Raw genomic sequence first — 20,852 nt, forward strand, 5'->3', positions numbered from 1 at the left:
AGAGAAAATTCATCGTTAACTTTACAAAAAACTTCAAGATCACCAGGTAATGCACTCTCTCTTCAGGCTGTCTATCAACCATCAGGTCTTTGACACGCAAAAGTGTGGTATCATTAATCATGGCATCATCCCTCTCTTTTACAGAAATGTGAGATTCAAGAATATCAGAAACATTAGTCACAATATACTGTTGAATATGATCTCCTATTTCCTTCAAAGTTTCACACGGAAGCTAAACAATTTGCTCTTGAATTTTCCTCACCAGAAATAAATTGTACGGCAAACGTGTACTCTTATAATTAGGATAAAATATGAATCAACCTAGAAGTACCCATGCCTGGCCCGTTGCTTCATAGTAAACACAAAGAAAAGGTTTGTAGTCTGCCCTAATAATAAGATGTTTAACCCACAGAAATGTTTTGAAATTTTCAACAGCCCACATACAACTTAAGGCTTCCCTTTCAGATGTGGAGTAACGTATTTCAGCTTCAGATGAAGTTCTTGAACTATATGCAATGCTGAGTTCCCAATTTTCATACAGGCGGATGTTTGCGAAAGAACAGCACCCAAGCAAACACCACTGGCATTTACCATAACAGTAGAAATTTCATTTTCTGAAAAAGGAGCAAGTGCAGGTGCATGATTTTTGACTCTATTGAAATACTGCGTTATAGCTTCAGACCAGAAAAGAGTATTTTTTTCTGTAACAATTTCTGCATTTCAAAGGTATGGGAAGAAAAATCAGCCATAAATCTAGAATAGTACTCATATAAACTTAAAAAGTATGAAAACCATCATTGGAACTAATACCTTTAGAAAATTTAGAATGACCCAGATATTTAACTTCACTTTGTAAAATATTACATTTTCTTCTCTGTTAAGGTTTGTGCCTTTATCTTGTAAAGCAGCCACAACTTTGGTAACACTATGATTATGTTCCTCCATGGTCACAGCAAAAATGAAGATGTCATCCTGAAAAGCTGCTACTCCTTCCATACTTTCAAATAAGGAATTAATTAATTTCTGGAATACAGAGGCAGCAGAAGCTGATCCAATGGCATGCGTAAACAACAAAACGGCCCAAAACGTGTTAAAGAAGTAGTAAGATGATATTGAATGTGGTAAAAATATAGCCTTTCTCTTTTTTTGCAAAAATATCCTGAATTTGAGAAGAAGGTGACAGTTTACTAAGATCTGCTTGTTATGAGATCTTAAATCGGTTCATAGCCTATAATCTTCTGGTTTTTTTAAACTAAAACAATAGGAGACACCTACTGAGATGACTCAATAGGTTGAATGGTTACTTCTTTGCACATATTGTCCAATGATAGAAAAGGTTATTTGCAAACATGAGCACATTCCTCATCTTGCATAACACTTGTATGCTATTTTCAAGTCACTTAATTTTGTGGGTACAGCCCTTGACTTTTCCTAGTGTGCCCCTAAAAATAACAGAACATTGATCCAATATAATGTCTATGGAATTAGTCACAAACAAATACAAGAAAGCAGCATCAGTGCTAGGTTTAAGAGTTATCTCTAAATAGCATTGTCATCTCCATCCTAATAAATGCTGTTTCGGATGAGAAACATAAATATTGCCATGACATGAACCTTTGCAATAAGAAATCCAAGAAAGTCAATATTATTACCATAATACAAAACATCCTTAATGTCTGGTTCGAATAAAAGGTACACCAATACAGTTATTTGAAAAAAAAACATGTCAGAAATAACAGGAAAAGGAGAACCACAGTCAACTAATTCCAAGGTAACCACATTATCAATAACAATTTCACATTGGGATGGTACATATGGTTCCAAATCAAATATTTAGATGGAATAGGACAGGTTTCAATAATAGAAATATTTTTACATTAATCATGATTTTGAAGTGTCTGTTTTTTGAACGGCTTTGCTGATCACATATGGTGAGGATCATACCGAAGGCTACTCCATCATTCTTCTCTTCATTTTCGGCTTGAATAAAGTTGACCTTCCTTAAACCATTGTTACAAACAGTGACAAAATGATCTATCTTCTTGCATTTCAGACATATCTTTCTTAGAGCTGAACAAAGTTTGGAATTAGCTAAATGAGAATGTGAACAACATGTATAGGACCTGCACAAAGACTGCAGAGAACCAGACATCTCTAAAGACAGACTTTTACCTGACTAGCCCTTTTCTCGAGATTTATCATAATTTGTATACTTTTATCTCAGTAGTATTTTTGCATTTGATTAAACAAACTTCCTCTTCGAGGTTTTCATGCTCCGACATTGCTTTAATGGAATGAATAGCGACTTCTACACTTTTAACAATGTCAATGGAATTGTTTCAATGAAGAACTGTGTTGTATCAACAGCTGTTCCTGATTTGTTTTGTTGAAACAATGCACAACAATTTGACAGCTGATTTATAAATCAAGCGTACCATCAAGTTTACACTGAGAAGCTAAAATGAGTAATGCTGCCACATAAGAATCAATGGACTCAAAGCTGAGGACAATAAGTGGTTCATCCTTGAAGAGCAACTTAAGTCTATCAATTGCCTATAAATACTTGTTGTAGTCACAAGAAGATGAACCAGGTGGGGGATGTCATGGAGATAAATGTTCAATTTTGTTTTTTGCTTCTCTGCCAAGCAAATACAACAACATTTTGCCAAACATAGCGATTAAATAAAACAAGTTTATCTAGGAGTTCCATCTCATGGAGGGTCACTAGGCATATCCAAAAACACAGGAAGCAGGTTACACGGCATGCTTGTGACAAGGAATAGGAGGAGAAATATTATTAACGTGTATATCAATCAAACAGCAATCTTTTAATATTTATTTGTGAATGAATAATCCATCAAAAATCTTACATAGTTAAAAAATCAAATACTACAGAATTTCAATCATTAAATGTCTGTCTTGTTTTAAATACTGCAGCTGAAAAATGAGTAACAAAATAACGTAACATCTTCATTCAACAGTTGTGAATACATTAAAGAAAGGCGCACATGTCTAAAAATGATTAATAAAAAATGGTAAAATAAAATTTCTTTAAGGCATGAGGTAAAGCCACAAAACATGACAAAATAAAGCAGGTCTTGTGGAGGCACTGGGTCACAGTCACAAGGTTTAGGCTTAGATCCCTCATTCTAGCCCTTAGGGACAGATAAAAGCCAATGTAATCGTTCAACCTAAACCATGTCAGTAAACAATGATGGTTACCATTATTCATCCAAGGTAAATACAGTTCCATCATGCTGGTGGTTTTTAAAAGTGTATAGGCAAGGACACAAGGTTTAGATAATTCCTGGCCAAATCTATTGGCCAGACACCAGGGTAAAAAAGCATGTGTGGTCCATTTTAGATCCACATTCCTTATATTCTCTGGGCTATCATTGGGGTGACCTAGAGAGGAGAAATAACTTTTAAAGTATTTTAACCAGGGAATTTTATGGGCATTATCAAGGGATAAACAATCCCTTAAGATATGCTGATCATGGTTTGTCTCAGGCCAAGACCAAATTTTTAAATAAAGTTAGCGAGGGGGCAGAGTATCACATAGATAGTTAACTCCTAGTTCTTGATGTACAATAAATGCTGGGTACACTACAGGACATTCAAAAGAGGTCTACAGAATTTATTTTCAACTGTCTGAAAAGGAGACACATCCATGTAGCACCAGATGTCACTGCCATATTAGACAGAGGTACATTTAGCATGGTAAATTTTAAGGAATTTCCCAGTCACGCCTCAGAATCAGAAGCTAATGCGGTAGCCCTCAAAAACTATTTTTTATTGGTCTTAACTAGAGAAGACCAGGTCCGTGCAGAGCCAAAATGCACTCCAAATTGAGAGAAGGAATCATCTTAAGCCACCACATGCCCCTGAATACAAAAAGATGTAGCTCTAGATGGCCTAGGCCCCACCATCCTCCTAAACAACTTAGGGGCTTATTACGATGGGGGTTGGAAACTCTTCCGACCAAATCGGTTTCGGAATTGTTTCCGACTGACTCAGGTTCTGCGAGTCCGTCCGACCAATTACGATGCTTTAGGACATTGCTCGTCGGACTTGCATTGACTTCAATGGGAGCCTGTGTTCCAAATGAGAACACAGGCTCCCATTGAAAAAAAGGGGTGGTTGGGGAAAACCTTGCATCTTGTGACGGGCACCCCATGGTGCCTGCCACACTGTTGAATGATGGAAGGGGGTGGCACATGGGTACACTCACAGGTCCCAACCAGAGGCCTACGGGTGAAGAGGGGCTTGCTATGGTCCCAAAGTCAGATTCTGACAGGTGTTTCCTATCAGACAAACCGATTCGGACAGCTGTCAGAATCGGACATCGTAATCGTTCGGTCGGAAACGGTGTCCATAGATTTGTACAATTCCGCTCCAAACAACTCGGGCTGTAAGAATGCTGATCAGAACCGATTCGGACAGCCGGAACAGTTTCCTTGCAACATAATCGGTCATTCGGAAATGTCTCTAATTTGGTCGGAAACACAGGTTCCGAATCGGATTCTCCAAATCTGAATCCCATTCTGAGCCTTTCTGGCCGCCATCATAGGAGGAACACGGTGACCCGGGAGAAACGTTCTTATCAAGACTTCTAAAATATAACCTTTTTCATGAGGGCATAGAGCTACCTCTATTGCTTTTCTACACACCACAAACCTACCGGATACGGAGGTTACCTGTTCAACTGTGCCTATACTATATCTCCCAGGAGTTTTTAAAGCGCACTTCGCTTTAAGTCTTTTAATACCATCGAACATTGGAACAATTGCTGGTCTTGGGCCCTTCCGGGTCGGAATTATCACCGGAAGAGCGACCAATTGGCTTAAGTACAGCCACCTAGAGCCCTGAAGATTCGCGTGATGCGATGAAACACGTGTCGGCTGGTTGTTGTCAAGCTTTGATAATTAAACCAGGACATCAAGATTCTTTTTTGTCATCATATTTACCTGTTATTACCATCTAATTGATATCATTGTGTTCTACTGCTGTTCCTCTGCATACTTGTGTAATTTTGAAGTATTTATACATTGACCAACGTATTTAATATCACCAAGTGTGTGCATAAGGTACTTCTCTTTTTTCACCATCATAATCGGCCCCTTACTGTAATTTGTTGCTAAGTTTAGAATACCCAGAAACATTGTAAATGAGTCCACCATCTTTTAGAGATCTACCGCTGTTCTGGCTAGAAGAACCGCATCAAGTTTGTACCGTAATACAGGGAGAGGCCATTTGCCCACCATTGGGAAATCCTGATCATTATCAATGAGGTTCTGTTCCAGACCATTAATATAAAGAGTGGACAAAAATGAGGCAACTATACATTCTTGAGCATCCCGCTCATGTCCCTAAAAAGACTTCATACAGGAGCCATAAGTATTATACCATACAACCGACCGCCAACATGTTAATATTCAAACCTCTAAGAAATATTATAATATCTGGATCTACCCCCATAGATAGGAGAAAGTTCCGCAATTTACTTCTATTGACTCTATCAAACGCCTGAGTCAAGCCTATGAAGATCATATACACAAAGCCAGATTTCGCCACCAAATATCTGGTAATAATAGGATTGAAGTTCAGGCATTGATCGATGGTGCTGTGGTCTGACCCATATTGAAGACCCAAAAGATATGGTTCTCCTTGTCTCATGTTGAAAGCCTGTTAAGCACCATTCGACCAATAACCTTAACTACGAGTCAATTAAAGAGATGGGACGGTCGCACTTTGAGCTATCATTATTCCCTTTTTTAAATACTGGAATAATAATCAAGGTCGACCATGAAGAGGGAAGAACTTTCTTGACAGCTGCATTAAGTGTTTGGGCAAGTACAGAGGCCTAAATCTCCAGCTCACCTAACTACAAATCAACAGGGATACCATCAGGACCTGGACCTTTGTTTTTTGACAACCCTATAATTCACGTCTTCACTTCAGATAGCAAAAATTCTAAATAAGATTCTCCGAGCCTATAAAGACTGTGTGTACTATCTTTCTGAAGGCAGAAAGCATGGCAGAATATCTTCATGAATTGACTAGCCCACAAATCAGGGGAAATGTGGGATGAAACCGCCCCACTAGAAGAAAGGGAAAACAAAGGGCAGTTAACAATCTCCCAGAACTGACTGCTCTTACCTACATAACTAGCACCAAGTAATTGATCCCAAGCGGCCTCCCTAAGTTTTTTGACCTCATGTTTATAAGATGCACCACGTCGCTATTAATAGTTTATCCCTCAGTGAGGTCTTAATGGCCTTCTGTAATCTCCTGTGTTTTCTAGAACATAGGGGGGCAGATTTACAAGCCCCTTGCGACATTTTTACGCCGCCGTTGCGTCACTTTTGTGACGCAGTGGCAGCGTAAACAATGCACCACTATGTGACAGATTCGCAACATGACGCATCTAGTGAGATGCGTCACGTTGCAAAGCCCTGCGCTACATGATACCTGATTCAGGTATAATGTATGCAGGGTGGGTGTTCCGTCACAGGAAGCCACGTAAAATTAGCGCAGTGAAATCTACAAGATTTCACTAAGTCACTTTTACGTCCATGCTGCGTCAAAACCTTACACCTGCTTGTAGTAGGCATAAGGAGTAACACAGCACTGCAAGTATAGGATGCCCCTGAGCAGTGCTGGAGTTGCGTAGCTCTTGCGACAACACTCCAGCAGTGCGTCATCTATACGCTGACAGATGAGTCATGCATCTGTCTCTCCTTGACCCACCGTGTGCTGCATTGTAAATGCTGCGCAACCATGGTGGCGCAAGGGGTTCCTAACGTCACAAAAATAACTGTCGCATGCCTGCTGATCTGCAGGGATGCGCTAGTTACTGTAAATCTGCCCCAGTCTATTTAACTATCTACATGTATTTCTGCCAGAGAAGTTAAGAATTGGATGTGTCAAAGGGTTGTGCCCCTCTTTAGGTATGTTGTTAAAGGTTTTCAAGATGTCAGAACCTTCTGCTTCAGCCACTAAATATTTAGTGAGATCAAGATCTTCACTGCAAAACAGTTTGGCCCATTTTATTTTTCTCCCCTGGTCTATAGGGGCCAACTCTGTGCATATTACATTTTATTTCTAATTGGTCGATCCTACCCCAAAGACAATCCTATTGGATTGTGGTTGCTAAAGACTGTGTCTAGAACCCTAGGTTCAGAAACAAATCTAAACACAGAAGAGAAAAATAATATACATTTGATTATAGAGACACACCCATGTCCTGGAAAGGTAGGAGATAAAGACAGTCTCTTAATTAAAGAAAAGCTCTATGGAGAAAACCAAATCAAACTGATGAATTAAATAATTTAAAACTTCTCTTTGACTAGTATGGTCCATATGCAGACTACTATTATATAGTACAATGTATAGACTCCGACAGAAAGAATACATTTGAAAAAACTTCTGCAAAAGCATGAAACAATTAGAAAGTGAGTGCAATAAGGTAGAGGGAAATTGAAGAAAACTGTCTCCATCCAGGAGAGAAGTGCAGAATAGTGAACTGATGCACTATTTTATTTTAGAAAAAGAATTTCACAAACATGGACACATTGATCAAAAAGTGCTTGGTGTCCCAATTGAACTTAAAACCTACATTTAAAAAGTAACATTTTTGTGACATAAAATAGGTTTCAAAATATACAAAACCGACCCTAAAATAGGTATACCGTAGTTATTAGCAACCTTCTAATACAATAATGGGGGCTGGAAGATGGTTCGTTTTTAAGTGTGTGTCAATGGCGTTTCGACCCCACAATCAGTAGGGGGTTTCATCAGGACCTAATAATAAGGGATACCTGAAATAGAATAATAAAGAGATGACTAAATCGGCTAGAATGAGGAGAAACTCTATTTGGGTAGTATAATGACAGAATGGTTTACCTGAAGAAATAACAATAGGCTGTCAGTGTGGCAATGAGCACAACAATACAGGAAGTGTCTCAATTCAGAGTATTAGATGGGGGGTACTCACATGGGGCCCAACAGGACAATGTAAGGAACAGAGGAATTGAAAATTAAATATAAGGCTTGATGTGTTGTATAGGAAAGCAGATGGCATTGTCTGTAATTATCTACAACTCACTCCCTGGGAAGGGGCTGACAGTCCTTGTGACGTGTCGTAAATACACACGTCCGTATTTCCATCACATACGACAACCCGTGGTGTACATTACCATCCAAAATTGAAAAAAATAAAATAAAAAGGGGAAATGATTGAGGAGAGCCGCACTCTGAAGTGCTGTTTGTCTTAAGAAAAATGATCGAACCGGAGGGCGAGTTTAAAGGTACTTACCCGAGGTGAGAGGAAGAGAGAAGAATCATCTTAAATTTAATCTAGAAATGGGCCGCCGTAATCAGCCGTATTTCCGGACCGTTGTCAGAGGAGCGATCAACCCTTCTACAGAGGACCACCGAAGTCGACATCCTTCAGTAAAATGACAGTACGCAGCGCGCGGCTTACACAGCTAACTAAAGAACAGAGGCACGCCTGCAGAGCCTCGTTTGGTGCAACATGGCAGGCATTACTGGGAACAGGGAAGAGCGCACAAGCATCGTGTTGTTCTGGGCTCTTACAAAAGAGGGCCACACTAATTTGTGTACTGAAACGATGTTTATTGTTGCTATGGAATTATATTAAGGAAAGGGGATAGATTGAGGAGGAAGAATAGGAAAGTTTTCCCGCAGTTTACACATAGAAACAATGCCGGGAAGGTGCACAAGCATTGTGTTGCTCTGGGGTCTTGCAAGGTGGGCCACAGTAATTCTCTTTCTATAAAAATATTTTAAAGAAAGGGAATTTTCAAATTGGAACAATGAATAAATAGAAGTATCTACATACAAACAAATAGAAAATGAATATATAAAAATTTGTGTGAACATTTTCACGAGAATTTCGAGAAATAGTATTATTATGTTATCACAATTTTCAAAGGTAGCATCTCATTCTGCTACTTCTCAGTCATACAGTTCAAAGAATTGTTGTTGAATCAGTTCAACCGAGTAGCTCCAAACCACGCTATTCTTCTGCTGTTTTGTGTCCATGGGTACTTGAATTAACCCTTTCTATCCAACAGCATCCCATTCTTTGTAAGATCTCCAATATGTCTCCTCCTCATTCTGGAATGGTAGCTATGTCAATTATGTGCCATTTTAGGTTATCCGCTGTGTGGTTCTTTTCAGCGAAGTGAGTGACGAAAGGTGCGTTCAATACAGCACATCTTATTCTGCTACGATGTTGGCAGATGCGTGTCTTAATGGGTTGTGATGTTTGCCCAATATAAGGTAATCTACAAGGACTCCATATGCAGTAGACAACATTGTGTGGGTTGCAGTTGGAGCATAAATTCAAATCTTGTCTAATGTTGTCATGCTCAAAAACCTTTGTGTAAAAGGAAAAAGTACAGGCAATACAGTTCCCACATTGGAAATGACCTTTCCCTTGGGGGAGGCCCCATGCTGTTTCTAGGGTCCTAGGTTTACGAATAGTGCTGCATTGTGTAGAAGAGTGCCTCAGATGGTCTTTAATATCTTTGCCACATTTGAACGCAACATGGGGGTTTCTATAGTGGGATCGATGCTTCTAATCAGATGCCAGTTTTGTAAAAATCAAATTTCAGATCTTATTTGTATGGGAGCCAAAAGTGGTGACACAAATCTATTTCTCAAGAGGTGTTTTATTTTTTGGTGATAAGCAATTCCTCTCTCGGACAGAACCATGCATGTTTTAGGGAGTTCTTCACTATCTTGTTAGGGTAACCCCTGGCAACAATTTGGCTTTCAGAGTTTGGGCTTCTCTCATGTAGTCCTCCTTATGGGAACAGTTTCTATGGAGACATAGAAATTGGCCGAAGGGTATGGCAGACGTGAAGGTCAGATGCTTCTGAGCACCATTTAGGTATGTTACAAAATCATGGAAGTCACATTCAAAGCCAGACCAGATAAGGAAAATATCATCGATATAACGTTTACAACATAATGTGTTGGAACAATATATACTCTTGTGGTAAAGGGCATATGTTTGTTCGATATAGTCCATATAGATGTTTGCCAGATTGGGAGCAAAAACTGCTCCCATCGAAGTTCCAGAACATTGCTGGTAAAAGTCACCCTCAGACATAAAGTAGTTGTGACCTAGATCAGTTACTAAGGATTTCACCATCTTCCTCCGGAGACACAACTGTGCCCCAACACATCTAGACTATTGGGTTAGTGCACTCCATTGAAGGACTGAGTTTATTGGGCCTCCCAGTGACAATGTACATTATTTCTTATTTCTATACTGCAACCTTCTTTCCGTAGGTAGAAGAAATAATGGTTTCATGTATTTCTTGCCTCTTGGTGCTTAAATAGTTTAGAGGTGTAGTGATATTTTTTTATTTTGAGTCAGTGCTCATTAATCCAAGACAATGTTTATTATATTCATCCGAAGAGATAAATGAGCTAATTGAAATATGTGTTAACCAGTTGTAGATTTCTCATCAAACATACCTTGCTGCCTACTTGATTGAGAACTGAGACCATGAGAGTAAATCTCGGATCATATTTACTAGGAACTTGCGTTGCACTTGCATGACGCAAGTCATCGCAAAAACTTAAGTGGGATTTCCAAAGCCACGCAAGGGGCTGTCTGCTCCGCCGTGCGTGACTTTATAAAGAAATGTAACACAATGTAGTGGATGGAGTCTGTAAACCACACAATTGACCTGCGGTTTGTATTTATAATTTGACATGTATTGTTGTATGCTGAGCAACTACTGAATAAAAAGATATATTTAAAATATATATTTTTTAAAGCCTTTAATTTTCACTGAAAGGAGCATTAAAATAGAAATTATGTAATAGGACACGAGTAGGGCTAAGAGTTGACATCAAGAGTGTACTCTGACGAGCTGGATGTAAATCACTAAACAAATGTTGATAAGCTTAGATATTATGGTTCATCATTATTGACTTGATTGACGGTTTTGATTGAGAAGGCATACGATTATGGACGAAAGGCTCAACTCCAGGGCACTGACGGAAATTTTCTACATAAGAAACAGAAGTGGAGATCCTAATGACTGTTCTTCAAAGTTGGCTTAACTGACACTTATTTGAAGAATTAAGGTCAACAAACATCACCAAGGGATGGGAAGGATGAGACCTCCATTTCCTGCCCAGAAAACACCAATCAGGCGACTGCTGATAGTGGACGTACGCCCAGTGACTTTGACTAACAGTGTAGAGAAAGGAAAGAGTGGGCACTGCAGAATGAAAGTGCACTGCTGAGTGCTAATGGGCGTGCATCAACATGTGATCATGCTCTTGTTTTTATTAACACTCTGATTCTTGCTGTACTATACTGATGCATTTCATTGTATGCTTTTATGTTAATTTGCTCTAGTGCTCTAGGGCACCGCTAATACCCCCAACGTTTAACCTCATCTATTTCCCCCTTTGTTGTAACTTCACCTACTGTCCCATTGTGTTTTGTACCCTTTCTTTCGTCAATTCTGTAAAGCGCTCTGATACCTGTATGAGTCTTGTTCAAGCTTTATAAAACTATTCAAATAAATAAATAAAATAAACCAGCTCCAACAACCCATCAAGAAGGAATGAGAAGCGCGCCAAAAAAAGTGCAAAGGTTTGCGAGCATCAATGTATATCTACAACATGGTCAGGGATCCCCAACATCTGATCCTTTCATGCTGTTTAGTACACAAGGTGATGCTTGCTGGTCCAAGTGGCTATGTTTGTATAACACCACAGCATAAGGCACTAGGCTCACAATATAAATACAAATATATCTACTCTACTCAGTATTATTTTGTAACATAGTTAAAAATGTACAGATCTATAAAAACCGTTAAACTATGAGCCCTCAATAGGTGAAACATTCCCCAATCAGTGATAATTTAACAAACCTTGATTAAAAAGACAGTATAAAACCATTTTTGTAATATAAATTGCAGTTAATATCCCTTTTCCCTTCTAGGAGACGCATCCCCTATGCTTGAACCTTGGCTGGCCGCGTCAGTGTTCGGATGCATGTCTTCAGTAAACCTTCATAGGCACAAGGATTTTTTTTTTAATAAAACCTTGCTGTGAGTAGCTGTAAAAAAGTACGAAGATAAATAACTGAGATGTGGGCACTAGGAGGAATCCGCTTCCCTTTGTGTGATGGCCGCGCTTTCTGCCTCAGCCTGCAGTCTCTTGTAGTCTGTGTGGAAACACAGGACGAAGAAGCACGACCCCACGCTCATTACACCCGCCAGTAGCAGCACTGGAACTGGGAATAAATAAGAAAAAACATATTAGACAAAAGACAAACTTAGACTATTTTAGATAAATGGAAAGGCATATTTTAAACTTTAATTTGGAAGTGAGCTTATAAAAGTCACAAGACGTGAGCTGAGCATGTCATAACACCGTCTTTTGAGAGGAGTTTGGATGAAGACCACCCCTAAAGGATGTGAGTTTTAACCCACTGGGCAGATGGGAGCCTGGGGCCAGGGTTAGAGGTCATAGAGGCACTGCTTGAACTTATGGACTACCTTTTATGGACGAGGGAGCCTTTCACTGATGCACTATGGTCTGCATGTTATGGGTCTGGGAACCAGGCAGGGCTGAGTTCCTGTTCTGTACGTGTTAGTGAACCTTGAAAAATCGTTTCCATAATACAAAAGGCAAAACGTTTGGCTTTGGCCTTCCTTTACTAAGAGTTGAAGCATTTTTACACACATAAAACGAATGCATCAAACAGGAATGCCTTTTCTAGACTACAATGTGAGGGTGATTGTGGCATAGGAAGAGAGCGCAGTGTATGTTCCCTAGGCCCAGACAGGTACATGCTGCTGAGCTGGGCCCCTCAGTACAACAAGAGGGAATTGGGCAGATAGAAGATTGTCATAAGAGGTCATGGCTCTGGTCTATTGCCTCTCTTTCGGTACCCTGCTGTACTCAAGAAATTCAAGGCAAAACATTTTGTAACTTGAAAATGGTCAACAAAAATACAAAATGGAACCGAGTCCATACCTTTCCAGTCTAAGTCTGAATCCATTTCAGAGCTACACGTAGACAATGGCGCATCAGACAACTGCTTGGTGGTGGCTTGAAACAACAGCATGTAGATAATTCCTTGGATCTGCCTGGAAGAGGGGGAGAGAGTTACTGTCAAAAAGGGAGTCTGCGAGAAAGAAAGGTGGGAATAGAAAGGCAGATATATATATATATATATTTTTAAACCTTTATTTTCAAAAGTTTTTGCGAGAAATACAAAAAAGCAAAACCCCCAACCTCCCACATGGGCATCATTACAAACAATAGTACACAGGTAGATGGACTCATTATGGCACTCTACAGAAAGGACTACATCTGCAAGCAAGGAAGTTCATGTGACAGAGAAACATTACCAGAATTACAGTTCAAGTGTACGTGAGGAAGTTAGAGCAGGACCCAAGAAAAGGCAGATATATTAACATTCCGAGCTCTGTTTGTGTCACAAAAGTTACACAAACTGAGCACAATGTTTCCTTGGAATTTGCGCTGCTTCGCATTACTTTGTAACAGGGGACGTTCCATGGGTGGTACATTAGTGCTTTCAGGCAATCACCCATTGTTTTTGAAGCAAACCCCTATTTGCTAACAACAGTAGACAGGGTTTAGAGACAAAAAATAATGCCTCTTTGAGACTAGCATTTACTTGGAGAAATGCTTTTCCGATTTTGCATGTGTGCTGTACTGGACAGCACACATCGGAAGTGGGAAATGTTTTAAAAGTTTGTCTAAGCATTGTATTTTGTACTGAAAATGGTACCCTTCCAATACAAAACGTATGCTAGACATGACACCGACATCTTTGCACTATGGTGCAAAGGTGTGTGCTTGGTGCTTGGCAGCCTGATTATGCGCCAGCGCAGTGCAGAGAGTGGGACAGTACCATATCTCTGTCGATATGGTGCTTCCCTGCTCTCTCCCTCTACCCAACGTAGAGCAGCAAGTTTGGATGCAGCACTCCATTTTTTGAGATCTTTGTAAATCTGCTCCTGTATATTCTAGTTCATTTACATTATAATGCAGTGCAGTCAGAGGGGCCCTGCCTCAAAGAATATGGAAGAGCAAAATGAAGAGCGCAACATGCATGTTCTAGTGAGCAAAGTAGCACATTGAGCGTGCATGCACCAGGTGCACTAAAGAAGCCTCTGGTGGCAGTGATGAAGGACAGAGGTTAGGACATGGATAAGCCAGGAAAGGTTGAGCAAACACTATATCAGCAGCAGTAATCTTAAGCATTCTTCCGACTTCAAGGCTGAAAGGCCATCAAGCGGTGGCAACGAGCCTTCAGTAGAGAAGTGTGACTCAATGGTTAGAGCGGCAGACCCTGATGCAGTAGTTTGGCCGGGACCAGGGTTCAATTCCCGGGTCAGCGGGTCTCGGGCTCAATTTCCTCAGACCTGATAATTCTCGCTTTGGTGCCTATTCTAATCATGAGTCCCACTCTGCACCTCTGGGCAATAGCTTGCTTAATCTCTACAACAGCCCCAACAACGCTGAGGATGCCTGACTTCACCTTGGGGGTGCCCTGGAGTGGGCTCCTCACAGGGAAGGCCAGGAAGGGTTCCTTGGCGGTATTCATACAAGCGCCGAGATGCCTACGGGTAGTCGTGCGCTATACAAGTGCGTAATCATTTCATCACTTCATTTCATTTCATTCTTGATCTTCCTTTTTTGGCCATTATTAGGCCACAACACCATTAATAGTTGGTGGCAGCTGATCTATAGTTGTGGGAAGCAGCCACCCCAGTGGAAACATTACCTACTGACTCCACCTGTGTACCATGTAGTCTGTCAACCTGGACCTCCAACTGCCCTGAATTCTACAGGCATGAAAGGCGTGGGACAGTACTGGGATATACGAGAAAGGGAGACCGGTGTGTTTGTAGCCCAATCTTGTAGGGTGTTTCATCTTTAAAACAAAATACAACCAGCAACATGTTCTGTGGTATTCACACCGCTCTCTAAGAACTGGATTAAAAGTTTTTGTTTTTTCAATAACAGTCAAGAAACGAGCATTTGCAATTCAATAGGTCTCGCATTAGGAAAGTTTGAGCTATTGGTCTTGTAAATGACACATTTTTTATTTATGTGTTGGTTTTGAAAATAGCGAAATTAATAGCTTTGTCATTTACAATGCCAATACTTTTGCAAATGTGACATCTATAGCATTTGTAATGCAACATGTTTTGTATTTACGTGACTTCGATGTATTGATATTACAAATAACAATGGCTTTTCATTTTTTAAATAATTAATACTTAAATAAATTATTGTAATTTATAATGGCAGTAGCGTAAACTTTTGTAAATATCTTTTGTGAAGATTATGTTCAGTGTATTTTATTGTGACGAAAATCCAAGAACAGAAGTGAAATATTAACATCTTTTTGTGACATTTGTAAGAAAGCTTGAAACATTGAGAAAACATATTTGAACCAGTTGTTGTTGAATGGTTGCACAGATTGATACTGTGGTGGAGAGGAGTGATGCTGCGGCATTCAGTGATGCTGTGGTAGCGCATAGTGAGGTTGTGGTGCCCCTGAGTGATGTTGTGGTGCCCCTGAGTGATGTTGTGGTGCCCCTGAGTGATGTTGTGGTGCCCCTGAGTGATGTTGTGGTGCCCCTGAGTGATGTTGTGGTGCCCCTGAGTGATGCTGTGGTGCCCCTGAGTGATGCTGTGGTGGTGCGATAGATAGATAGAGGGAGGGCGATAGATAGCTAGAGGGAGGGCGATAGATAGAGTGAGGGCGATAGATAGAGTGAGGGCAACAGATAGAGTGAGGGCGATAGATAGAGTGAGGGCGATAGATAAATGTGTGTGGTTGTGTGTGCGTGTGTGGTTGTATGTGTGTTTGGTTGTGTGTGGTTGTGTGTGTGGTTGTGTGTGTGGTTGTGTGTGGTTGGGTGTGGTTGTGTGTGGTTGGGTGTGGTTGTGTGTGGTTGGGTGTGGTTGTATGTGTGGTTGTGTGTGGTTGGGTGTGGTTGTGTGTGTGGTTGGGTGTGGTTGGGTTTGTGGTTGTGTGTGGCTGTGTGTGTGGTTGCGTGTGTGGTTGTGTGTGTGGTTGTGTGTGTGTGGTTGTGTGTGTGTGTGGTTGTGTGTGTGTGTGGTTGTGTGTGGTTGTGTGTGTGTGTGTTTGTGTGTGAGATTGTGTGTGAGATTGTGTGTGTGGTGTGGTTACGTGGTTGTGTGTGGGTGGTTGTATGTGTGTGTGTGTGTGCGTGGTTGTATGTGTGTGTGTGTGCGTGGTTGTATGTGTGTGTGTGCGTGGTTGTATGTGTGTGTGGTTACAGAAGGATGTATGTGGAAGAGAGCAACAGAGCAGCACAGGAGAAGAGAACAGGGAGTTAGATAAGGAGGAGGTGGAAGGGAACAGCAGATCAGATCAGCATGGAAGAAGAGAACAGGGAGTTGGAGAAGTGGGCGGTGTGGAAGAGAGCAGCAGATCAGCATGGGAGAACAGAACAGGAAGTTAAAGAAGAAGGCGGGTGGAAGAGAGCAGCAGATCAGCACAGGAGAAGAGATTAGAACAGGGAGTTAAAGAAGGTGGTGGGGAGGGAAGAGAGCAGCAGATCAGCACAGGAGAAGAGAACAGGGAGTTAAAGAAGGAAGCAGGTGGAAGAGAGCAGCATATCAGCATGGGAGAAAAGAACATGGAGTTAAAGAAGGAGGCAGGGTGGAAGAGAGCAGCAGATGAGCACAGGAGAAGAGAACAGGGAGTTAAAGAAGGAGGCGGGTGGAAGAGAACAGCAGATCGGCACAGGAGAAGAGAACAGGGAGTTAGAGAAAGAGGGGAGTTAGAGAAGGAGGTGGGTGGAAGAGCGCACAGATCAGCACAGCAGAAGAGAACAGGGAGGTAGAGAAGGAGGCGGGTTGAAGAGAGCAGCAGAACAGCACAGGAGAAGAGAACAGGGAGGTAGAGAAGGAGGCGGGTTGAAGAGAGCAGCAGATCAGCTCTGGAGAAGAGAAGTGAACAGGGAGTTAGAAAAGGAGGTGGGTGGAAGAGGGCAGCATAACAGCACAGGAGAAGAGAACATGGAGTTAAAGAAGGAGGCGGGTGGAAGATAGCAGAAAGATTATTACAAGAGAAGAGAATAGGGAGTTAGAGAATGAGGCGGGAGGAAGAGAACAGCAGATCAGCATGTGAGAATAAAAAAGGGAGTTGGAGAAGGAGGTAGTGGAAGGGAAGGGAACAGCAGATCAGCACAGGAGAAGAGAAGAGAACAGGGAGTTAGAGAAGGAGGTGAGTGGAAGAGAGGGAGGGTGATAGATAGAGGGACGGAGGGCGATAGATAGAGGGAGGGAGATGGATAGATAGAGGGAGGGAGATGGATAGCTAGAGGGAGGGCGATTGATAGATAGAGGGCGGGCGATCGATAGATAGAGGGCGGGAGGGCGATAGATAGTGAGTGAGGGAGGGCGATAGATAGTGAGTGAGGGAGGGCGATAGACAGAGTGAGGGAGGGCGGTAGAGTGAGTGAGGGCGGTAGAGTGAGTGAGGGCGGTAGAGTGAGTGAGGGCGATAGAGTGAGTGAGGGCGGTAGATTTGTAGAGTGAGAGCGGTAGAGTGGTAGAGTGAGAGAGGTAGAGTGAGGGTGGTAGAGTGAGGGCGGTAGAGTGGTAGAGAGAGAGGTAGAGTGAGGGCGGTAGAGTGAGGGCAGTAGAGTGGTAGAGTGAGGGCGGAAAAGTGGTGGAGTGAAGGCGGAAGAGTGGTGGAGTGAGGGCCGTAGAGTGAGTGAGGGCCGTAGAGTGAGTGAGGGTGGTAGAGTGAGTGAGGGCGGTAGAGTGGTAGGGTGAGGGCAGTAGAGTGGTAGGGTGAGGGCAGTAGAGTGGTAGGGTGAGGGCGGTAGAGTGGTAGGGTGAGGGTGGTAGAGTGGTAGAGTGGGGGCGGTAGAGTGAGTGAGGGCGGTAGAGTGAGTGAGGGCGGTAGAGTGAGTGAGGGCGGTAGAGTGAGTGAGGGCGGTAGAGTGGTACGGTGAGGGCGGTAGAGTGGTAGGGTGAGGGCGGTAGAGTTGTAGGGTGAGGGCGGTAAAGTGGTAGGGTGAGGGCGGTAGAGTGGTAGGGTGAGGGCGGTAGAGTGGTAGGGTGAGGGCGGTAGATTGCAGAAGTGAGGGCGGTAGATTGAGGGCGGGAGAGTGAGGGCGGTAGAGTGAGGGCGGTAGAGTGAGGGAGGGCGGTAGAGTGAGTGAGGGCGGTAGAGTGAGTGAGGGCGGTAGAGTGAGTGAGGGCGGTAGAGTGAGTGAGGGCGGTAGAGTGAGTGAGGGCGGTAGAGTGGTAGGGTGAGGGCAGTAGAGTGGTATTGTGAGGACGGTAGAGTGGTAGAGTGAGAGTGGTAGAGTGAGGGCGGCAGAGTGAGGGCGGTAGAGTGAGGGCGGTAGAGTGAGGGCGGTAGAGTGAGGGCAGTAGAGTGAGGGCGGTAGAGTGAGGGCGGTAGAGTGAGGGCAGTAGAGTGAGGGCAGTAGAGTGAGGGCGGTAGAGTGGTGAGGGTGGGTGAGGGTGTGTGAGAGTGAGGGTGTGTATGGCTGAGGGGGTCTGAGGGGGTGAGGGCGAGGGTTTGTGAGTGGGTGAGGGTGTGTGAGGGAGAGGGCGTGTAAGGGAGAGGGTGTGTGAGGGGGTGGGCGTGTGAGGGTGGTGAGGGTGTGTGAGGGTGGTGAGGGTGTGTGAGAGGGTGTGAGGAGGGTGAGAGGTTGTGTGAGGGTGACAGGGTCGGTGAGGGTGTGTGAGGGTGAGGCTGTGTGAGGGGGTGTGAGGGTATGGGTGAGGGGTTGTGAGGGTAAGGGTGTGAGGGAGGGTGAGGGGATGTGAGGGGGTGAGGGTGTGTGAGGGTGAGGGGGTGTGTGAGGGTGAAAGGGTGTGCGAGGATGAGAGGGTGGGTAAGGGTGAGGGTGTGTGTGAGGGGGTGTGAGGAGTGAGGGGGTATGAGGGTGAGGGTGTGAGGGAGGGTGAGGGGATGTGAGGGTGAGGGGTGTGATGGTGAGGGTGTGTGATGTTGAGGGTGCGAGGGTAAGTGAGGGTGAGAGTGTGGGTGAGGGTGTGTGAGGGTGAGGGGGTGCGTGAGGGTGTGTGTGAGGGGATGTGAGGGGATGTGAAGGGGAGGGGGTGGGTGAGGGGGTGTGAGGGTGAAAGGGTGTGTAAGGGTGAAAGGGTGTGTGAGGGTGAAAGGGTGTGTGAGGGTGAGGGGGTGTGAGGGTGTGTGAGGTTGAGGGGGTGTGAGGGTGAGGGTGAGGGGGGGTGAGGGTGAGGGGGGGTGAGGGAGGCTGAGAGGGTTGTGAGGGTGAGGTTTACAAATACCGGGCTTATGTAGAGGAAGGTGGGACCCGGAGGGTGGGATTGCTGCACGGTGAGGTGAGGGGGGCTGCTGTTCGCTTTAGGGGCTTGTTGGGGGTAGTAAGCACTATGCATGCATTCCGTACAAGCATGAGGGAAGTGAGTAGAAGGGGACGGTGAGAAAAAGATTGAAGTGGGGGTTTGACAGTTGTGCAATTGGCGAGCTTACTGTGGGGGACTGGTGGGGTGGGAGAGAGACGATCAGAAGTGGAAAGTGAGGGGTCGAACTAGCAGAGTGATTAGAAAGAAGGGGGGGCGGACGGAGATGATGAGACCAAATGGGACTGATAAGCGAAGATTGTGAATCTGGACAGATGTAAATAGGGTGAGGGTCAAGAGAATAGGACGTGCACAGACGCGCTGATGGGGTGGGTGGCAGATGAGACCTAGAGCTAGAAAGTGATGTGTTGTATTGAATGTGCATAGCAGGAAAATGGGAGGACAGAGGCGTGAGACGGAGGGGAGGCGAGAAGGGGGTGGGGCAGCAGGCGGCGAGGCGGGGACAGGTAGAGAGTCACTCGGGGAGAAGGCGAGTTAAGAGGATGGAACAATGGGGGCAGAGAGCCAGGAAGAGGGCGGAGAAGGAGAAAAAGAGAAAACTCCCGCTTGGATATCAGTTAAAAGGAGAGGAGGGAGAGGGTATGCTAAGGGGGCGGAAGAAACATCTGCAGGGGAACAGAGACATAAGAGAGATGCACAGAGACAAAGGGGATGAGAGGAAAGGGCGAACGAGGCAGAATCGGACGTGGGAAGAGAAGCAACAGAGAGCAGGGGACATGGGTGGGACATCGAAAGCAGCAAAGAAGGTGGATAGCAGGCAAATGGTGGTGCGCGGTGTGCAGGGGGGATTGGCAGCCTTTGAAGTCTGATGCAAAGGCATAGACAAATGGTGGTGCGCGATGTGCATGTAGGGGGCGGGGTAGCGGCAGCCTTTGAAGTCTGATGCGAGGCACAGACAAATGGTGGTGTGACATGGCTGCCTATGGCGTGCACGCACATAGCTCACATGAACTGTACGTGATCCGCAAGATTGGTAGAGTTTTTGAAGTGCTTACTATAATTCTTGCCTATCTATCCTGCAGGACAGAATACTCGAGACCTAAAAAGGAAGGGAGCAGGGCAGATGGGTCTGACTGTCTTTAGATTGTAAATCTTTCATTCAACGAGTTTCAACCTATTTTCGAATCACATTTCATTGAAGGTTTGTCAAGTGGTCGTACTGCTAGCTCCCCTTATAACATTTGCCCAGCAAAGTAGATGCAGACAATTATTGTGCTATTATGCAGAGTTCTGTCACACTTTTTTTAGTTTTGAAAACAGGTAATGTTCCACAAGCTTGGAAGAATTTTGGGAGTGAACCACTACTTTAAAACTTTCCCTAGACCCAAATGGCTTGAGCAATTTCTGTCCCATCCCATATCACTCCTTCCGTATATGTCCAAGTGTGGGAGAAGCTAATTTTTTCCAGT

General features: G+C 43.6%; 1 protein-coding gene across 1 annotated transcript in view; it reads right to left on the reverse strand.

Annotated features, from left to right (window-relative positions):
- Positions 1-8,616: 8,616 nt before the first annotated feature.
- SLC49A3 (solute carrier family 49 member 3) overlaps positions 8,617-20,852 on the reverse strand; it is a 399,244-nt gene continuing 387,008 nt past the window's right edge. Inside the window, exons 9-10 of the mRNA XM_086961652.1 lie at positions 13,039-13,151; positions 8,617-12,292 (exon numbers count right to left, since the gene is read on the reverse strand). Coding sequence (XP_086817778.1) covers positions 12,156-12,292; positions 13,039-13,151 — 250 coding nt within the window. The 3' untranslated portion in view covers positions 8,617-12,155. The remainder of the gene's footprint in view (positions 12,293-13,038; positions 13,152-20,852) is intronic.

Source organism: Lissotriton vulgaris, chromosome 3_1, assembly GCF_964263255.1.
Source record: "Lissotriton vulgaris chromosome 3_1, aLisVul1.2, whole genome shotgun sequence".
Lineage (NCBI taxonomy): Eukaryota > Metazoa > Chordata > Amphibia > Caudata > Salamandridae > Lissotriton > Lissotriton vulgaris.